Here is an 18,036-nt window from a genome sequence, read left to right as displayed (position 1 = left end):
GCCCCTATTTAAACAAGATAATCTACCAGGTGCCAGGCAGAAAAGATTTTCAAAACCCTCTCACTTGCCAGCTGTAATTTAAGACAAATTAGTTGACTCTACCCATGAAACATGTTCTATTATGATTACTATAAGAGCAAATGTTGAAGGTGATATAAACAAAAAATAATTGATTTGTGAATTCTGTAGTTGCATAAGACTGTGGGAAGGCAGTGCAACCAATTTATCTGTCATAGATTTTGTTCTCTTACTCAATACTTACTCAAAACAAAAGATTATACTGTAAAATGAATGCTATTATAACGTGTGAGCCATTTTAATAATAACACTAATAATGGATCTCAGTGTCCTCCTAGGTATTGATTAATCAGAATATGAGATGAAAAACGAGAATTACTGAAGGGCATGTCTTTTTTAAGAGCTGATAAGGAAATGCTAAATTGCAGGGGGATTTATATCATACACAGCTGTAGCTGCTTTTCCAACAGATTCTATGAGGATTCACCCATGAGGTTGATAATTAGTAGCATATCAGCTGTGCAAGATTTTGACAAAACATAAGCAGATATGATGCACAAATGATGTAAAATAGAAACAAATAATTAACATTCAGCATCTCCAAATCACATGAGAGGAGATCAGTTTGGAACACTGGGAAAGAATCCACTATAGAAAAGCACATTTTGAAACACAGGTAGTTTTTATTTTCTGTAGACTATAAGAGATCACGGTTTTACAAAAGGAATTTGAAAAATGAGCAGGCAGGATACAAAGAAATCTTGATGTTACAAAACATTGAGTCCATGAATACAATACAGATTTCCCTCTAAATCTCTTAAAACATACAGGTTTACAAATATCCAGCAGCTTTTGAAATAAAGTCTTTTGAATTGGTTTCTATGTTTATTCCATCTCGTGAAAGAACAAGGCATCTGGTGGTAAATAAATGTTTATAAAGTTAAGGTGCAATACAGACAAAGCCAGATATTTAACATCTAATATACAATATCTTTTTTTGAGCTGTTTATGAAAAAAATAAAAAGACAATTTTCTTCTATTTTTAACTACATTAATCCCATTTTAACGAGAACAAAAGCTGTCTATATGTTAAAGGAATTATACATTTTCCCATTTCAGTTAAGAAATTGGGTGGGTATATCAGAAAAGCACATTTCTTCACATACATAAGAAGCAAAAAAAAAAAACTATTGATTGATCATTTTCAGCTGAGAAGTCACAGACCAAACGAAAATTACACTGTATGCAATTTTACATGCCTTAAATTAAATCAAACAACAGCAAACACAAGCAGTACTTGCATATTATAAACATCATTATACAGTGAAACATATGGATTGACCATAAAGGGATTGCATTCGTCAGTTCTAAAGCACAGTTTGCAAAAGAATTTACGAATATCACATGTAGCCTGTACCCAGCTGCCCCGACTAAATCGGTGCCATAATTCCAGAATCACTAACAGCAGGATGAACCTAAAACTGCCAATTTGATTGTTTATAGGAGTGCTCTGAATATTGGCACATAAAATCATTGCAGATTTGGTGAACCATGTATAATCTTCTTCATACAATCATTCTCTCTATAATGCATAAAAACCCACATTTGCTTTGAAAGGCAAGAAATTAAAGTTTCGGGTCAGTTAACCCAGAAATAAATGAAAATGGCAACAATTAATCATAATAATTGTCTCTTCAAATGAGGAACAGTATGCATGTATGCACAATTTACCATTTTATCTTAAATTCTCAATCAGAAAAAAAGAAGAATATGCTGGTGATTATCACAAGATGACAAAAATTATGTTTATGGTTAGTGTGACTCATTCCATCAGCTCTGAACACCTGCCCTAAACTGGGTTAGTAAGTGGGAGAGAAAATGAAGTGCTTGCTTCCTTTTGTCCTGTGAAGACAAATGTCAGTGAATCCTTGCATGCTCCTTGACATCAATAGAGACGTGAGAGAAAAATACTCTCGACCTCATTTCACTATTTGGAATTTGCATTGAATATTAATGGCTGTGGAGTCAGATTTGCTGTACAGCCTTACAGAAGGGGATGCTGGTAGAAGGCTGCTTGTTGCTGCTGAGGTGCAGGTTGGGCTGGAGCTGACATTGGATAGGAGGTTGGAGGCAGACCAGGATTAGCGTTCTGATAGGCAGACATATCCATACCCATGCCCATCTGTGGTGGGTAAGGGGCGGGGGCTCCGGGTGCTTGGTTTACGTATGGTGCATTCATGTGGCCGCTGCAAGAAATAAGCAATTTGCAGTTATCTAAGACTAGTTTTCCCAACATCACTATCAGAATGATAGATTTGAAACAAAAGTATCTAAAAAAGGCTGTTGGCAATTACATCTAAGTCCCACTACTGACACTTATCACCTAAACAGAAAAATATATCGGCCAATGTCGATAATTTAAAAAAAATGTCAATATATCTTCCTTGGTGAGAAATCAGTGGACTACTAATACGGTTTTCTTCATTCACTGTTGATGTGGACAGGATTTGGCCGAAACTGCATATGTAGAAATTAGGGATGCATTGAAATGAAACTTCTGAGCTGAAACAGAAACCGAAAAATCTGGATGCACTTGGCCCAAAACTGAAACTTTAACAAATTACTTATTATTTTATTAAATAATATAAAATAATTTTGTAAGACTTTTTATTTAACTCAATATTTCTCTTTTGGACAAAAACGCCATTTCCAGCTGATAATTTTTGGTGCATCCCCAGTAGAAATATCCATATATATGCAAACAAGGCAAAAGTTGCATCAAAATTAGAGGGATGCTAACAAGACGCCTTTGGATTACCTGATGTAAGTAGGTTGTGCTGGCTGGTTGCTGGGCACTGAATTGACTGAAGGAGGAAGGGAACAGAGAGGGCCAGCTTGGTCCGTAAGACCATATCCCTGTGGAACTCCAGAGGACATGTAGGCTCCAGAGTGCTGATAACCCTAAAAGAGAAAAGTAATGATATTCAGAATCAGAACAATGCAAACAGAACTGTTTGTGTCACAAAATACCATGGACTGAATTGGCACTAACTATCTATTAAAATGGCAAGGCCAACCTGCATCGTGAGAGGAGTAGGGGCTCCAGGGTAAGTGCCTTGGAGAGTCTGCATTTTGGAATATGCATTGTAAAGTGGAGCCTCATTCATTAGCTGGTTATACAGTTCCAGTGCCTCCAGCACCTTCACATTCAGCTCGGACAACTCTGAGTGCTTCCTGCAGGAATGAGAGAGAGATGTTTTTCCTCATATGCAAAGGCTGGAAAACAGCCAACCTATTTTGGAATAAGTTTGGATTTCAACAAACCTGTCGATCTCTTGTAATTTCTCATCGATCATTGGATTCATCTTTTCACAAGCATCAAAAAAAGAGCAGAACATTAGATTCAATGATTTTAGTACAATGTAACATTCGACAATAGAAATGTTTAAATGTGATAAAACACTGTGATGATGCGCTATTAATATTGTAAATCTAGCAAAGTTTTTTATATTTTCATTTTAAAAATGTAATTTACATTTATATCACTATACTTTGCATTTTATTACCTTGGCAGTAAATTGCAGAAAACTAGTTCATGCTGCTGTGTATGTGGTTTTAACACAACGGATGAGGAAGTGACAGCAAATTGATTTTTTTTTTTCCTTTTCTGACCAAAGTAATCAATCTCTCAATATTTTTTTTTCTCTTTTGGAAAGTCATAAAAAAATGCTATTTTTTATTTTTTTTTTGCTGAGCCACTACAGAAGTTTATCCAACTATGACGTATTCAACTTTTAGGAAGCCTGGAAACGTGAAACGGTCCATAAGAACTAATTATTCTGGAGAGCCATGTAATGACGTGATATAAAATTACTTGTATTGTCATATTTTGTTTATATGTCCCAGTTTTACACATAAATGTAACTGACATTAAACATGAGCAACACATGAAGGGCTTTCCTGGTACCTTCTAATGTGAACATCTCTGGGCTGTCAGGTGAGGCATCTGCAGGGTCTTTGTTCTGGAGCAGGTACAGAATTTTGTCCATCTTCTCCTATAGAGAACAGAGTCAACGATCAACATAAGTCAAGAGAACTTCACTAAGAGCCCGTTGATCATATCAATTACATTTCACCAGATAAGTGGAGATGTGTGGCCGAAGATCAATCAGCACTCACCTCATCTATATACACAGGCTCAGGCTCAGCTTTGACTTCAACAATGGGCTCCTCTGGAACTACTGTCTTCTCTACATACATCACTAAAAGAAAAATAATTCAGGAGAGCTGCATGTGCATTTTGAATATTTGAATGCATTATTCCTGCACAAAAATCCAGGTTATAAAGTGTATTACCAGGGTCTGGTTCATCGTTCAGTTTGGTGGTGACAAAGTTTGATGGAAAGAGGCCTACTCCTCGATGATTCTCTCCTTTCCACCAGTTTGGATCACTGTTGGATAACAGCAACATTATTTCTCAATGGACAATTTATATAGGTTATGAGATTTTTTTTTTTTAATGAGACACACAAAATAGTTGAAACTTTAACACTATATTGATTGTGAAATTTATAAAATTGATTTAAATAATGTCCTTGAACAATCAGTTTACCTGTCATCAAGGATGATCACAAGCTCTCCAGCCTTAAAAGTGAGCTCATTGTCTTCAGCCGCTTCAAAATCATAGAGGGCGCGCACTTTACGTGACTCTTTCCCTCCATTGGTGTTGTAGGGTGGATCAGCTATCATGGTTAGGGGTCGTGTCTCTGCCTGCTGTTTCTGCTCCTGTAAGGACAGCTCAATGGCTGCAATGAGCAAAATAAAGACACTTATTGTCTACGTAAAGAGGACTATAGTTACAGTTAGAGTGTCAAAGAATTTTTTATGATGCTTCGGCAGGGGCCCAAAAACATTTATCAGATACGGATAAATAAACCATAATAACAAATAATGATATGGAAGTATGTTAGCATGAAGAGCCTTCACCTTTGGCCAGATCATCATCATCAAGGGTTTTGCTGGTGGCAGATGTGCTGTTGGGCTTTGTGCTGGAGCTCTGCAAGTAGAGATCACATAACACATCAGAACTGATTTGCAAAAAAATCATTTTATCTATAGAAATTCTACATATAGAACCAATCAATCAATTAAATTAAATTTTACACACACACACACATACATATACATATATATATATATATATATATATGAACACAGAACTATAACGCCATCTATGGGTGTGCTATATGTTTAAAAAAAAAAATAGCAGCAAAAACATTGATACCAATCAGTAACCACTGACTTGTTTCTACTAACCATTTAAATAAGTAGTTTTTTGAGATAATATGTATATGATGACCTTTGAGTGACACAGTAAAGTCTTGTGACCTATTTTATGTAGTCGGTACTCATTAACAGCAACATAAATGTTTACATGCACTTATCCTTAAGTCAAACAAAATGGTGTGACAACAATATAATAGTGAATAAGTGAATAAATGAAGGAGAAGGAGAACGAAGAAGAACTGAAATCTCATGGGCCGTGAGGACAGTATGACAAATATGTGACAGGAAATTCCATCCAGTTTACACACATGCTTAAGCATTCCAGATGCATTCAGCTGATTTATTCGCCTCTAACCGAAATGGCTAAAGTGTTTTCAGATATGTCATGTGAGAATCAGTGGTCATGTTTAGTCACATGATTAATTCATAAACCATGAGGTGGCTGACTACTGTTTATTAACTTTTAATGTTAAACGTTTTAATCATCTTTAAAAACACTATGCAAAATTAGGATGTAAAAAGTTATCGCTATGAAGGTAAACCCAGCCAAATTACAGTGTCATATATCTAGGCCAAGTACCAGCGGCTGCTCTCTGTTCTATCAGCATTTGTGTTTATGGACAGCGGACATCACACCGTGAGATCCAACAGGATCCCATTATTGGTTGACAGTAGAAATACCTGGGGGTTTGCGGTGGGAAAGGACACTCCGTCTTCTTTGAGGGACTTGATGGTGGCACTGATGAGACTCAGTTGCGGGTCTTTCTGGAACTCTTCGGCCCACTCAACCATCAGGGCCTTGAGTTTCTCAGCAACCTTTGGGTGAACCTGAGGAGAAGACAATGAGGATGGCAGACATTATCAACAGAATTTGCCTTAATGTATATAATTACAATATAATTTATACAGTGAGCTGAGGTTCCTTACCCTGTTTAACACACTACGAACTTCACTGGAAAACTCCCGTGAGCAGATTTCTAGGTGAAAGATTTTTCCACTGTTTGAAACACAGGCACCCAGCAACTAAACAGGGAAAATACAGCAATATTTCAGGAACCATTATTTGCATAAAAAAACTTTCATGCTCAATGAATCTCCAAGACCTTTCCCGTTGTATTGTAAATAGTGGATATGTATTTTAAAAAACTGATTCAGACTGATTTGCTAATTTGTGAACAGGTAAATTCAAATGTATATCGACTAAAAGATATTTCCATGACTTTTCCAAGCTAGAAAATGTTTTTTTTTTCAAAACTTCCGGATACTTCCAGGATTTCCATGACAATTTAGGAGACAATTTTCTACACAAACAGTGATTGCACACTTGTAACAATTCTATAAGTGTTTACAAATGTGTGTAAATGAAATGTGACATCATAATGAAGATTAATAATAATAATAATTTCTTACTATTATTATTCATTGTTATTGCACTCTTGTAACATTTTACATAACTGTTATTCTTTAAATATGTTTAAATGAAATGTAGACAATAAAATTACAATAAAAAATAATAATTATTGCTATTGTCATTACTGAACGCTTGTAACATTTCTATTTCTGCTAGTACTTTCATTAAATGTGAATAAAATGTGACATCATAATAAAGATTAATACTACTAACACTAATGATTTTTATTATTAACATTCTCATCATCATTGCTATTTTTATTAAAATTACAATTATTATTATTACAACAAATTCACCAATTAAAAAAAAAGAGCATATCTACCCACTTTATTTCCTTGTAATAGCCATGTAATACATTTTTGTAAAGATACAGCCAGATGAGAAAGAAAGTATGTAAAAATAGAGTGAGACATCTTTGCAGGCTGAGATGTTGGTGAGTCAGAGTGGGAGCCCACAGAGATGCCTGTCACTTCCAGATGCACTCTGGAGTTGTTTAAGCTTTTACAGCTTTAGTTTCTTCTACCCCAGTTTAGTGCACAGTGACTATTTGCATGCCATACACAGGTTAACTTTCCCAAGAACATGAACACTGTGATAACTAACACGATCGTTTACTAAACTCTGTTTGACTACAGTGGGAACTGAAAATGAAGAGCTCACCGTTAATGCTTGCATGGCTACATGAGGGACCTTGTGGTTCACTCGCTTCATGACTGACCTGAGACAATCCTTTGCACTATGACAGAAAAAATTTAAAATGACGAAAAGGGGCACAAACATATTTATATTAGAGACACACCATTTTTTTTAAGGTAAAAAAAAGAAAAGAAAAAAATAATACAAATAAATAACAAACAAAACGTGTCTATATAAGAAAAACAATGCATACAAGCAACATTAATGTTATTAATTGTTACTAAAATAAGCATCAAAACATATATAGTTATTAAAATCTTGTTTGTAATGATATTTCAGCTCACCCATTGGGAGTTGTTCCGACCCGGTCACAGATATCCATAATAAGGCCCCAGTCTTCTGATGTGTTAGTTTCACTAGTTGCTTTCTCTGAAAATGTGAAGGAATGAGCATTTAAACAAACAAATTCAAAAGATACTCTCAAAACAATGTTCTCAAAGGCCATAAACACACAATACTTAATAGAACAATTAGTATATATATATATATATATATATATTATATATATATATATATATATATATATATATATATATATATATATATATAAATGAAAAAAGTGTGAATATAATCAGATTTACATCCAAAGTACTGAAGAACAAGATTATGATTACTATTTAGTAAACAAGAGTAGGGCTACAGGATTATGACAAAAATCATAATTGTCGATTATTCCCTTGAAATTGTAATTACGATTATCACAATTTACACTGAATGATGTTTATACCTTTGTTTGATGCAACTGCATGCCGTATTTTTATATGAAAATAAACAAGCTGAAAACACTCTAACTGAAAAACGTTGTTTTTGTTAAATGATTAAAAGGTAAAGGTATGAACAGTATTATAATGTTGTACTAAAACTAAAATGAAAATAATGGGAAAAACCCTTAAGATAACAGGTAGAAAGAAAAAAGCTCATCTTAACCACGCAAAATAACATAAGTGGACTTTGAACGATTAATTTCCGCTTTGAACAATTACATAATTGTGACATCCATAACTGTAATTGTGATTAGAAATTCGATTAATTGTGCAGCCCTAAGCAAGAGGCTCATGTGCATGCTTTTAAACAGACAAAGTAGCCTGTTTTGCCTGTTATTTTGCATATCCAGCTTGTCTCAACATGCACAACAAGAATTTCTATGATAATCCACTAGTATAGATTATTTACCCCTCCTTCAGGAATAAAACAACCGGCTGCATTTGAATGACTAACTCTTAATGACGACAGGGAAATTTGCATTGCGACATCCAGCAAAGTACAGCTTGAAATAAAATGACCAATACTCAAGTGCTTTAAACTCCTCCAGAGTGGAACATACAGTGTCACAGGCTCATACACACTAAGCTCTTAAAGGACAAAACTATGAAAAGAACAATCTACATGCTATTGTGTGTTACTTTTGACAAATGAACTCTCGTTACTCATTCATGATTATTAGAAAATGATTTTTTTTTTTTTTTTTTTAGCATTTATTTATTTAAAGCTCAGCTTTTTTATATAATATTGCATGTGGAAGGTAATATACTATTTCATGTTACATTTACGTTTTTATATTACATTACGTTTTGTTAATTAAATGTATATATTGTATTATAATATATTATATGAATGATATTTTATTACATTGTAATTATAGTTTATTATTAGTAGTTAAAATCATATTTAAATAATCACGGCATATATAGGAAATATCTTCGAATTAAAAAGCTTTTGATTTTTTTTTTAATTTCTTGAAATAAAATACATTGATATTTTAGTATGATGAACTTTGTACAAACAGCTCAAAATATCTTTCTGACAGACTGAAAATGTTCAGTGTTCTTCTAAAAAGTTCCAGAAATAAAACAATATTGCAAGTATGGTGTCACTTTTGCTAATTACGTTACGTTTGACAGATTTAATAGTTAAATCCCGATATATAAGACATGTAAGGGTTCTGAGTATTAGAGGAAATAAACAAAACAAAACAAAACAAAACAAAACAAAACCAAACAAAAAACGAAGCTCTTGAGGATCTGACAGCGAGCAGTGCGCTGGATCGGCCCTCTTAACTGACTTGTCAATATCACATCACTTCGACAAAAACAACACTCTCAGACTCACCCACATCCTGGTCGAACGGGTTTTGGCCAAATAAAGGCATTTTGAGACCTTTTCCTATCTATTAAAGGTTAAATTCAAGCGTATTATCGACGATTTATCGCTCTCTCCTCCATTAAATTGCGTCCGCTTCCACCAGTTGCTCTTCCGTAAACTTAGTAAGCAAACGCAATGCCTGTCCGAAATCGCATACGTGTCACAAATAGTCAAACGATTCTAGATTTTAATTTACATTCAGAATTTATATTAAAATTACAAAGATAACTGATGAAATTATTTCATTGTTTGTTTTTATAACTCTATATTTCCGAAAGGCATGTATGCTGAGTCCTTTTAAAGACCAGTGCGTTCTGAGCTGCCATCTAGCGACTGGAATTGATGTTTCTGAAATTTTCTGTAACACAAAATCAACTCAAATGTTATAATTTGTTTATATTATTTTTTATCAATATTAAAAATCGGGTTGTTGTTATTGTTAAGCATGTCCGTGAATAAGCGAATCTAAACTGTAACAGAGTAACACACAAGACATCATTTACACGCTGTCCTCGCCAGGGGGCGCTCCGTTCATAAGCACTTCTATATATACATACATGTCAGCAAGGCCACACGCCTTTATTCACTCACCGGGACCAGTGGATGATCCAGTGTTTCTGATGGTAGTTCAGTCATGTCGGCACCTGCCATGGGGACCAGCAAAACAGCGCACACTGATTCCAGTCACAAGAAGAAAAAGGGACCCGGAACGCTGGCCACCGCGTATCTGGTCATTTACAACGTGGTTATGACAGCAGGGTACGATGAAAATCCAAACGCTCTTCCGTGCTCTCCGTTCACGCGCGTGACAGTGAGAATGAATGGTTAGATTTCAGACAGCGTGCTCTATCTAAGTGCTTGACAGATTCGCGGTTACCTCCCCTTTGAGGTCATATCGCATGGCTTAACACAGTTTGTTTGAAATTAAAACAAATTAAATTTGTTCTGAATATTTTTGCTAATGCAATGCAACGTAAATCCTATTAACGCCTGTTTAACACGCCTCTTCTGGGCTGCGGGTTGACAGAGATCATTGCATGCATCCATTGTGCTTATTTTACAGTTAGATGGCATTCATGGACGAATACGGGTGAATTTATTGTCTTTGTTAGTTTAAATGTAGCAATATACAGTTCAATAGGCAGAAGCTGATGTGGGTAAACAGTGAATTGAAGTGCACTGCCCTTAACCTCGAAACTGTTGCACAATTCGTTTCGGGAACGAATCGATTAGAACCTATTCGTTTCTTAATCACTTTGGGTTTTGAGAAGAGATGTTGAAACAATAAATAAAACATAAAAAGCACAGATTCATTTAAATGGTGATAAATAGCTATATTTGAGTAAAATAGAGCTAGTAATATTTTTGTTCTCTGTGAATACAGGCGCGTATTTCTCTTCTGGAAAGCAATTTGTAAACATTGTTTTAAAAGGTGATAACTTAAATCGTTAACTATTAAGATCTATTTTGCTGCATATTTGAAACGAAAAAAATATATAATAAAAAAATCTGCGAGTATCGTTTGAATATAGGTATCCCAACTAAAAAAAAAAACACTCGTTGTTTTGACCAATTATTGTAGATTTAAGTGCTTGTTTTCAGTTATCGCACTCAAACAAAGCAAATTAAATCGATTCAAATATTTTTGAGTTGAGTATGACTAGAAAAAAATCACTACAGATGTTTACTTAACTATTAAGACTTAATATCCTTGGATTTCGCTTGCTCTCTCTTCTTGTCTGTACTGTAACTTACAGCGTCTCTCTACTAGAAGCTTGGGGTTGTAGTTACTTCAGAAACAGAAAGAATATGCTGTAACTTTTCCATTTTTAAGCTGATAAAGCACAGGATAGTGTTGACAATTTTCTGCACTGCTGAACGTTTCTATGTGTGCGTGCGTATAATCAGTGTTGCCAGGTTTTCACAACAAAACCCGCCCAATTGCTACTTATAACAAGCCCAATCGCGTTCCGGGGGTAAAATACACGTAAAATACACGTTTTTGGTAGGGTTCTCTTGGTAAATTCGCATCCTAGGGGCTATATATCACGTTATTGGGGTTGCTTCAACCCACAGACATGAAAAACAACCCGCTGCAACAGTGTTAAAGAAGCCCAATTGCGGGAAAACCGTGGACTTGGCAACACATTCTGTACATTATGTGCAGATTGTACGTTGTGCGGCGTGCAACGATGTAGCAGCACAATAGTTTGGAGCGAGATTAATGACCTGTACAGTAACCTGTTTGAAAAAATGAATTTATCCAGTCAATATTGTGTATCCACATGCCACAAACAAACATGTTTGAGATATATCGTCCATCGCCGTCATTATAACCTTCACCTGCTTTCTGATTTGAGTAATGATGTTTAAAGCATAATAATACAAGAAGGCCTACATGCTTTCAAATGATAACAAACTTTGAAAAAGAATATTTAGATCAAATATTAGATACCTTAAAAAAAAACTTTTGAACTAGCACCAACTACGCCACGTTATGTATGAGAAGCTGCAAAAGACACTTCTCGTGCATAAATAAAAAAAGTGGAATAATAAAAAAAATGGTGACATCAATTTTAATGTAAATATAATGGGCAATATATTGCGTCATCAAAAATGATTGTGGTCATGTATTATATTGTTCGGTAAGTCTATATATTTATTATTGCGACAGGCCTAACTGTTGTAGGCCACTATTTGCTGTTAACTGCTGTGTTGTAAGAGATTTGCATGCAGTTCCACGCCTGTGTGCATTCTGGAAATGCCCTCCTCTCTCAAAGCAAGGACGAGTGGCACTACAGAGTTACTCTACGAATCTTTCTTATCTAGATGGCTGGTCATTGCTGTTGGTCTGGTTCGAGCATACCTTGCCAGAGGAAGCTACCATGGTCTTTATTACTCGATAGAGAAGCCCTTAAAATACTTTCAGACTGGTGCCCTCCTTGAGGTGAGAGTTGTGGGAGCTATATTCATTTAAATTCATTCATAATCACGAAATTTGTTACTTTAAATTGTAAAATTGAAAGTATGAAAACAGCTACCTTAAATTGTAAAGTTTAGCTCACATATTACTGTTTTTACTGTATTTTTTGATCAAATAAATGTAGCCTTGATGAGCATAAGAGACTTAAACATTAAAAATATTTTAAAAATATTACCGAGCCCTAAATTTTGAATGGTAGTGTATAAAAAACAAACAAATAAATAAAATATGTATGTAAGTGTGTGTATATATATATATATATATATATATATATATATATATATATATATATATATATATATATATATATATATATATATATATATATATATATATTTATTTTATTATTATTATTATTTATTATTATTTTTTTTTTTTTTTTTTTTTTTTTTTTTTTTTTTCCAAATCCAAACAAAAAATTTGGGCATTTTCTTTGGCTTTTTTGGAACTGTATGTTATTTTCTCACCCTACAGAGTTTTATTTGATTATTTTTATGCTAAAAATGATAATTCCTTGAGGCTGAATGCACCTTATAATATTTGTTCTTCGCTCTCTTCACAGATATTGCATTGTGCCGTGGGTAAGTGCACCCTGCTGCTAATAACAGTCTCTTATTAATTTCTACTATAAATATGCACTAGGTGAAATATATAGATCAGATTGGCTATACACGGCAAGCTTTTTTTAACCCAGCAGTGCCATCGTCAGCGAGGGTGCTGGTTTCTCTGCCAGTCTGACAGTGATAATGTGATAAAGAGTCTCACTGCACCCGTGGAGCGTAGAGTTCACAGTCCACACCTCATTATCTGGGACTTGAAGCTTAATGTGACCTTTCCCAGTCCTGCAGCACTCTGTTACATCATAACCATCCTTACTCTCTTAAATTATTTTATTCTAATCATTCAAATTCTGTATTATGTCTCTTTCATAATGTTTAGTGTAATGAATTAAGATGATTTTTATGCTTGCTTTATTGCAATTCATAGTTTATTCTGATTAAACCCACATTGCAAAAATACAAAAGATTAATCTCTTTACTCAACATTTGAAATGTTTTGAAGGAATTGTTCCCTCCTCGGTGGTCCTGACTGGGTTCCAAGTGATGTCACGGGTGTTCCTTACATGGGCAGTGACGCACAGCGTTAGAGAAGTAAGTTATGTTTAAAGGGATAATTCACTCAAAAATGTAAATTCTGTCATCATTTACTCACCCTCAAGTTGTTCCAAACCTGTATGACTTTTTCTTTTCTTTTTTTCTTCTTTTTTTTTAACACAAAAGAAGATATTTTGAAGAAACCAAACAGTTGCTAGTAGCCATCAGCTTCCATAGTATGGAAAAATATTTTAATACTATAACTTTTATTTCACTTTTTTTTTCACAGTTTTTTTAAAGTTATCTAATATTTATAATTTATTTTATTTCAGCTTTATTTCAATTAGCAAAAACAATTTTTAATAGTTTTATTTTGGTTTTAGTTAAGAGCAACACAGATGTTTTACTTGTTCAGGTGACCTACAGTATTTTCGGTATATTATTGATTATTTTTAATAATGATGATGTCAGGGTTTCTCATTGTTAAAAACCTGGATATGAAAATCCAGTATCATTACGCCATCAATCTCTCAAATTTCTCTTTATCATTAATGTTCCCTGTTACACTATGAGCAATAGTTCTATGTTTGTCTCATTGACTCTTGTCTACTGCCATCTAGTGGATTTCAACAGCTGGTTTAATATTTCACCGCTCATCAAAAGCCAAAATGCTGCATTACTAGAATTTTAGTGTGAAGAAAACAATGTTATTTATATTACGTTCTTTGAAACTAAGAATCAAGTTCTGATTGTCTATCCCAGAGAAAGACGTCTGAGCTGAAGTGTATAGTTCTGTAAGTTATTCCTGCGAGAAATAATACTAACATGTAACATGTCCACATGTGCCTGTGTATGTTTCTGTTGCTAAAATAACCTCCTTTCAAGCCTGTATGTGTGTAGAGGCGAAATTGGAGCCTTTGATGGGCCTGAATGCTTTTTGAAGTGCTTCCGATCATCTCAGTGGTCCATCTTTGTGTGTCGAGTGGCTTCAGTGAATTGCGCATAACTGCATGGTTCTCGACTAAATTTAGCTTCTGTCTCTTCCCTGTGTGACTTATAGTTTCTCTTATTTTAGGTCCAAAGTGAAGACAGTGTTCTCCTCTTTGTGGTGGCCTGGACGGTCACAGAGATCATCCGCTACTCTTTCTACACCTTCAGCCTGCTCAACCACCTGCCTTACCTCATCAAATGGGCGAGGTGAAGCTTCTCAGAGATTATTGTCTGGCCTTTATTTGGTTGAAAAGCATATTTTATGTACTCCGCTCTTCAAATTTTCACAGGTACACATTTTTTTTTGTGCTGTACCCCATGGGAGTGGCAGGGGAACTTTTGACGATTTATGCCGCGCTACCATACGTGCAGAAAACAGGGCTCTACTCCATCACCTTGCCTAACAACTACAACTTCTCCTTTGACTACCACACCTTCCTCATCCTCGTCATGATCTCCTACATCCCCTGTACGTTTTAATTCCAGGACAAAGAGATTATGCATCATGTTTTCTCAAAATGCTTTGTTTTGATATATTCCATCTGTAAATAAACCGATTCCTCAGTTGATCTCGTATAGCTTCAAAATCTCTTGAAGCTCATTCTTGTCTTGTCAATGAACGGCTGTGTTCCTGTTAATGACCTTCTTTGTCCGTGTTCCTCAGTATTCCCGCAGCTCTACTTCCACATGATACGCCAGAGGAAGAAAGTTCTGGGTCACGTGGAGGAGTACAGCAAAGTGGAATAACTCGCCCTGCCGTTGCCGCACACAGCAGACTGATCGCATCGAAAACGGAAACAAGCGGATAACCTTTAAAAGCCACACTACCTATTTTTTATTTTAAAAAAAGAAGACAATGCATTCTTGTCAGTTTAACAGGCCAGATATGCAGAATGATTGTTAATGATACTATTTTGATCAAGAACTGTTGCAGTTGGTGATTTTAGGGATCCTGTAACTACACAAATGGCTTTCCCTCAGTTTAGAGGGAGAGGAATGTCATTACCATACTAATGCATCAGCTACTGTGTGACAACATTTTTATTTTTCATTCTAAATGTAGAATTACAAACCAAATATTGTAGCAAATATCATTCAGATAAAGGGCAAAAATACAGTTAGCTGCATCTGGTGGCTTTAACCAGAAGAAATGTCTCATAATTTTTCCTGTGTGGTGTGTTTTGTACATTGTATTTCAGACATTTGAATCTAATTGACTTAAATCTCAGTTTCTCACTCAACTCAACTCATTTCTTTTCTTTATGTTTGAGGATAATTCATAACTCAAATCATTCTTGACTTTCACACTACTTGTGTGTCTATTGATTCCCATCATGATTACTGTTAGTGTTTTCTATTTGTCTTGTGTTTCTTAAAGGATCAATGTTAATCGGTTGTTTTGTTCAGTATTGGATATATATTGTTGGTTTGTGGCCGTTTGCGGAAAAAAAGAGGTGTATCACCCAAAGAAATTGGCTGAGTTGCTGGGTCGGACCTCATAGTCATTACTACTAATGCACTAGATATGCATTTCTGTCGCAGAAAGAGATTGCAGCTGACACTTTTGGAGCTTTTATGGCTGGCGATGTGGAAGGGTTTGGCTAAGAGAGACTCGCATGCTGAGCAGAAGAGAGCACAAGCCTCGGCTAATGGGGGCCAGTTGGATTTGAGTGCCTCCAGTCATGCTTTTCCAATGAGTCGAATCTAATAATGTGGAGGGAAAGCTGGGAGTCGAGACTAACTTAACGCTTCATTGCCCATCTGCCTAATTGTGAACAGTCAACTTCAGCCCTCCCAATGCAAATGAATCTCGTATTGAAGTGTGAGCTACACTATTGCACAGATAGAGTCTTTGCAAACAAAGTGGTAAGCCTGTTCCCCTTATCAAGCCTATTCAGGAAAAGATTAGCATGGGATGAATGGAGTGCAACTTTAAATAACACTGCATGTAAAAGTGGTGTGGCTAAACCTTGGTTAATAGAAGCATGGCCCTTAACTCAAATAAAAATGCAAACATTGTCAAGCTTTTGATATTCAAGTTCTGCATGGGACCAGCAAACTTTGTATGAATAGTAATACGATTATATATTTACAATAAACCATAACATGGGAAGCAACACCAATTTGTTTTTATTCTATGAACTTAAGTGCTTTATCTTCCTCATATTTTAGTATTTAACCTGCAGCGTAATTAAAAGTATTGTGTCTGTCTTACATATATTTCATTTTATTTCAATATAAATTAAACACATATTAGGTTTTGTAGACTTTTATAGTGTTTTAGTAAAGGGGACTATTCATCCCTCCTTCACATGATGGCAGTAGAGATCTATCTTTGATATATTTTAACTTGAACACGTTCCGTGAGCTCATTTGTCAGAAATTAACTTTTTTATTAAAGGGCAATGTTTGCTTCCTGGGGTTTGATTTTAGTCATTTAAAAACAATGCATCTCCCTTTTATGCTAAATCCACTGTATATATTTTTTCACTAAAGTAACCTTTCCTTTTGAATAATTAACTAGACTTAGAATAAGAATTAAGAAATGTATCTAGTGTTCCAAATTTTTGCTTTTGCATTTTGAATTTCACCCTAATCCTACACTAATTTATTAAAACCCTGATGTGCTTTAATTGTTATTTAGAAAAGTTTGTAAAGCCGAATGGACACAATTAAAATACAGCTTGTCCAATACATATGCACAGTTTGAAATCATAGGGCCCATTTACACCTGGTCACTTCATGTGTTTTCTCTGATCAGATAGTTATCTCATTTGTTAAATTAATCTTATTTTACAATCCTTGCTTTATGTCTAAATTTAAAAATAAATTCAGTTTTGATTATATTTGAGTTTTCTAAAGCCTGAAAAGCACTCTGTAGTGTTCAGAAATAAAATGGCACAAAAACAGTTTTCCTTAGGTTTTGTATTTGCATCTCATCTGTTTAAAGGATGGGAGTCATGAGACCTATGAAAAAAAAAAAAACCGAAGAAGCATGACTCTGTTGCAAACAACAAGATCTTTTGTCTTCTCGAAATGACACAGAAAAGTTTAATGCTCTTCACACAGCTATTGCCAAGTGACGGAATCCTGTGTTTTTTAAACGGAAAAAGTGTGTTTTTTTCCCCATGTTAGGGGAAAACGATGCATTCTGTTGAATCATTGATTAATAAGTGAATGATTTCATTTTTAAAAAGTAAAAAAGAAAAGTATAACCATAACATTACCATGCACATCATTCATATTTAGGCTACATAAAACACCCAGGAAAAGGCTTAACATTTAGAACATTTGAATGTAATTAACTGGTTTAATAAAAATATATACTTTTATACCTGAAATGTGTTCTTCTGACATAAAAAATATTTACCTCTATAATTTATCTCCCATGTTTATTTATTTATATAAAACCCCTA

At 34.8% G+C, this 18,036-nt stretch overlaps 2 protein-coding genes across 3 annotated transcripts; one reads left to right on the top strand and one right to left on the bottom strand.

Moving 5' to 3' along the window:
* Positions 1–681: 681 nt before the first annotated feature.
* On the bottom strand, positions 682–10,284 carry LOC109064872 (signal transducing adapter molecule 2-like). Of its 2 annotated transcripts, none has more exons than XM_042764088.1 (14): positions 10,145–10,284; positions 7,696–7,780; positions 7,376–7,451; positions 6,232–6,327; positions 5,986–6,132; positions 5,005–5,074; positions 4,631–4,823; positions 4,375–4,469; positions 4,198–4,280; positions 3,986–4,073; positions 3,343–3,397; positions 3,096–3,252; positions 2,837–2,979; positions 682–2,264 (listed from the first exon to the last, which is right to left on the bottom strand). In XM_042764088.1, the coding sequence occupies exons 2-14, from the start codon at positions 7,731–7,733 to the stop codon at positions 2,063–2,065; spliced, it is 1,443 nt and encodes a 480-aa protein (XP_042620022.1). In that variant the 5' UTR covers positions 7,734–7,780; positions 10,145–10,284; the 3' UTR covers positions 682–2,062. The 2 variants fall into 2 exon arrangements, with proteins under 2 accessions (XP_042620022.1, XP_018937446.1); XM_019081901.2 differs by lacking the exon at positions 10,145–10,284 and adding an exon at positions 9,521–9,684.
* LOC109064873 (very-long-chain (3R)-3-hydroxyacyl-CoA dehydratase 2-like) lies at positions 10,127–16,737 on the top strand. Its single transcript, XM_019081902.2, has 7 exons — positions 10,127–10,312; positions 12,383–12,500; positions 13,099–13,117; positions 13,599–13,687; positions 14,706–14,827; positions 14,911–15,089; positions 15,285–16,737. Exons 1-7 carry the CDS (start codon positions 10,188–10,190, stop codon positions 15,365–15,367), a joined length of 735 nt encoding a protein of 244 aa, XP_018937447.2. The 5' UTR covers positions 10,127–10,187; the 3' UTR covers positions 15,368–16,737.
* The last annotated feature ends 1,299 nt before the right edge of the window (positions 16,738–18,036 follow it).

This window comes from Cyprinus carpio, chromosome A9 (assembly GCF_018340385.1).
Source record: "Cyprinus carpio isolate SPL01 chromosome A9, ASM1834038v1, whole genome shotgun sequence".
NCBI lineage: Eukaryota > Metazoa > Chordata > Actinopteri > Cypriniformes > Cyprinidae > Cyprinus > Cyprinus carpio.
This window is presented reverse-complemented; position numbering and strand designations above follow the sequence as displayed.

Bases quoted from the DNA above. Each gene is read 5' to 3' on its own strand.
- LOC109064872 (XM_019081901.2), bottom strand. From the start codon at position 9,560: ATGCCTTTATTTGGCCAAAACCCGTTCGACCAGGATGTGG. The intron at 6,328-7,375 runs GTGAGCTCTTCA...TTCCCTGTTTAG, and splicing joins TAGCCATGCAAGCATTAACG to TTGCTGGGTGCCTGTGTTTC. The intron at 5,075-5,985 runs GTATTTCTACTG...CTCTACTTGCAG, and splicing joins TTCCCACCGCAAACCCCCAG to AGCTCCAGCACAAAGCCCAA.
- LOC109064873 (XM_019081902.2), top strand. From the start codon at position 10,188: ATGTCGGCACCTGCCATGGGGACCAGCAAAACAGCGCACACTGATTCC. The intron at 10,313-12,382 runs GTACGATGAAAA...TTTCTTATCTAG, and splicing joins AACGTGGTTATGACAGCAGG to ATGGCTGGTCATTGCTGTTG. The intron at 15,090-15,284 runs GTACGTTTTAAT...CGTGTTCCTCAG, and splicing joins CATGATCTCCTACATCCCCT to TATTCCCGCAGCTCTACTTC.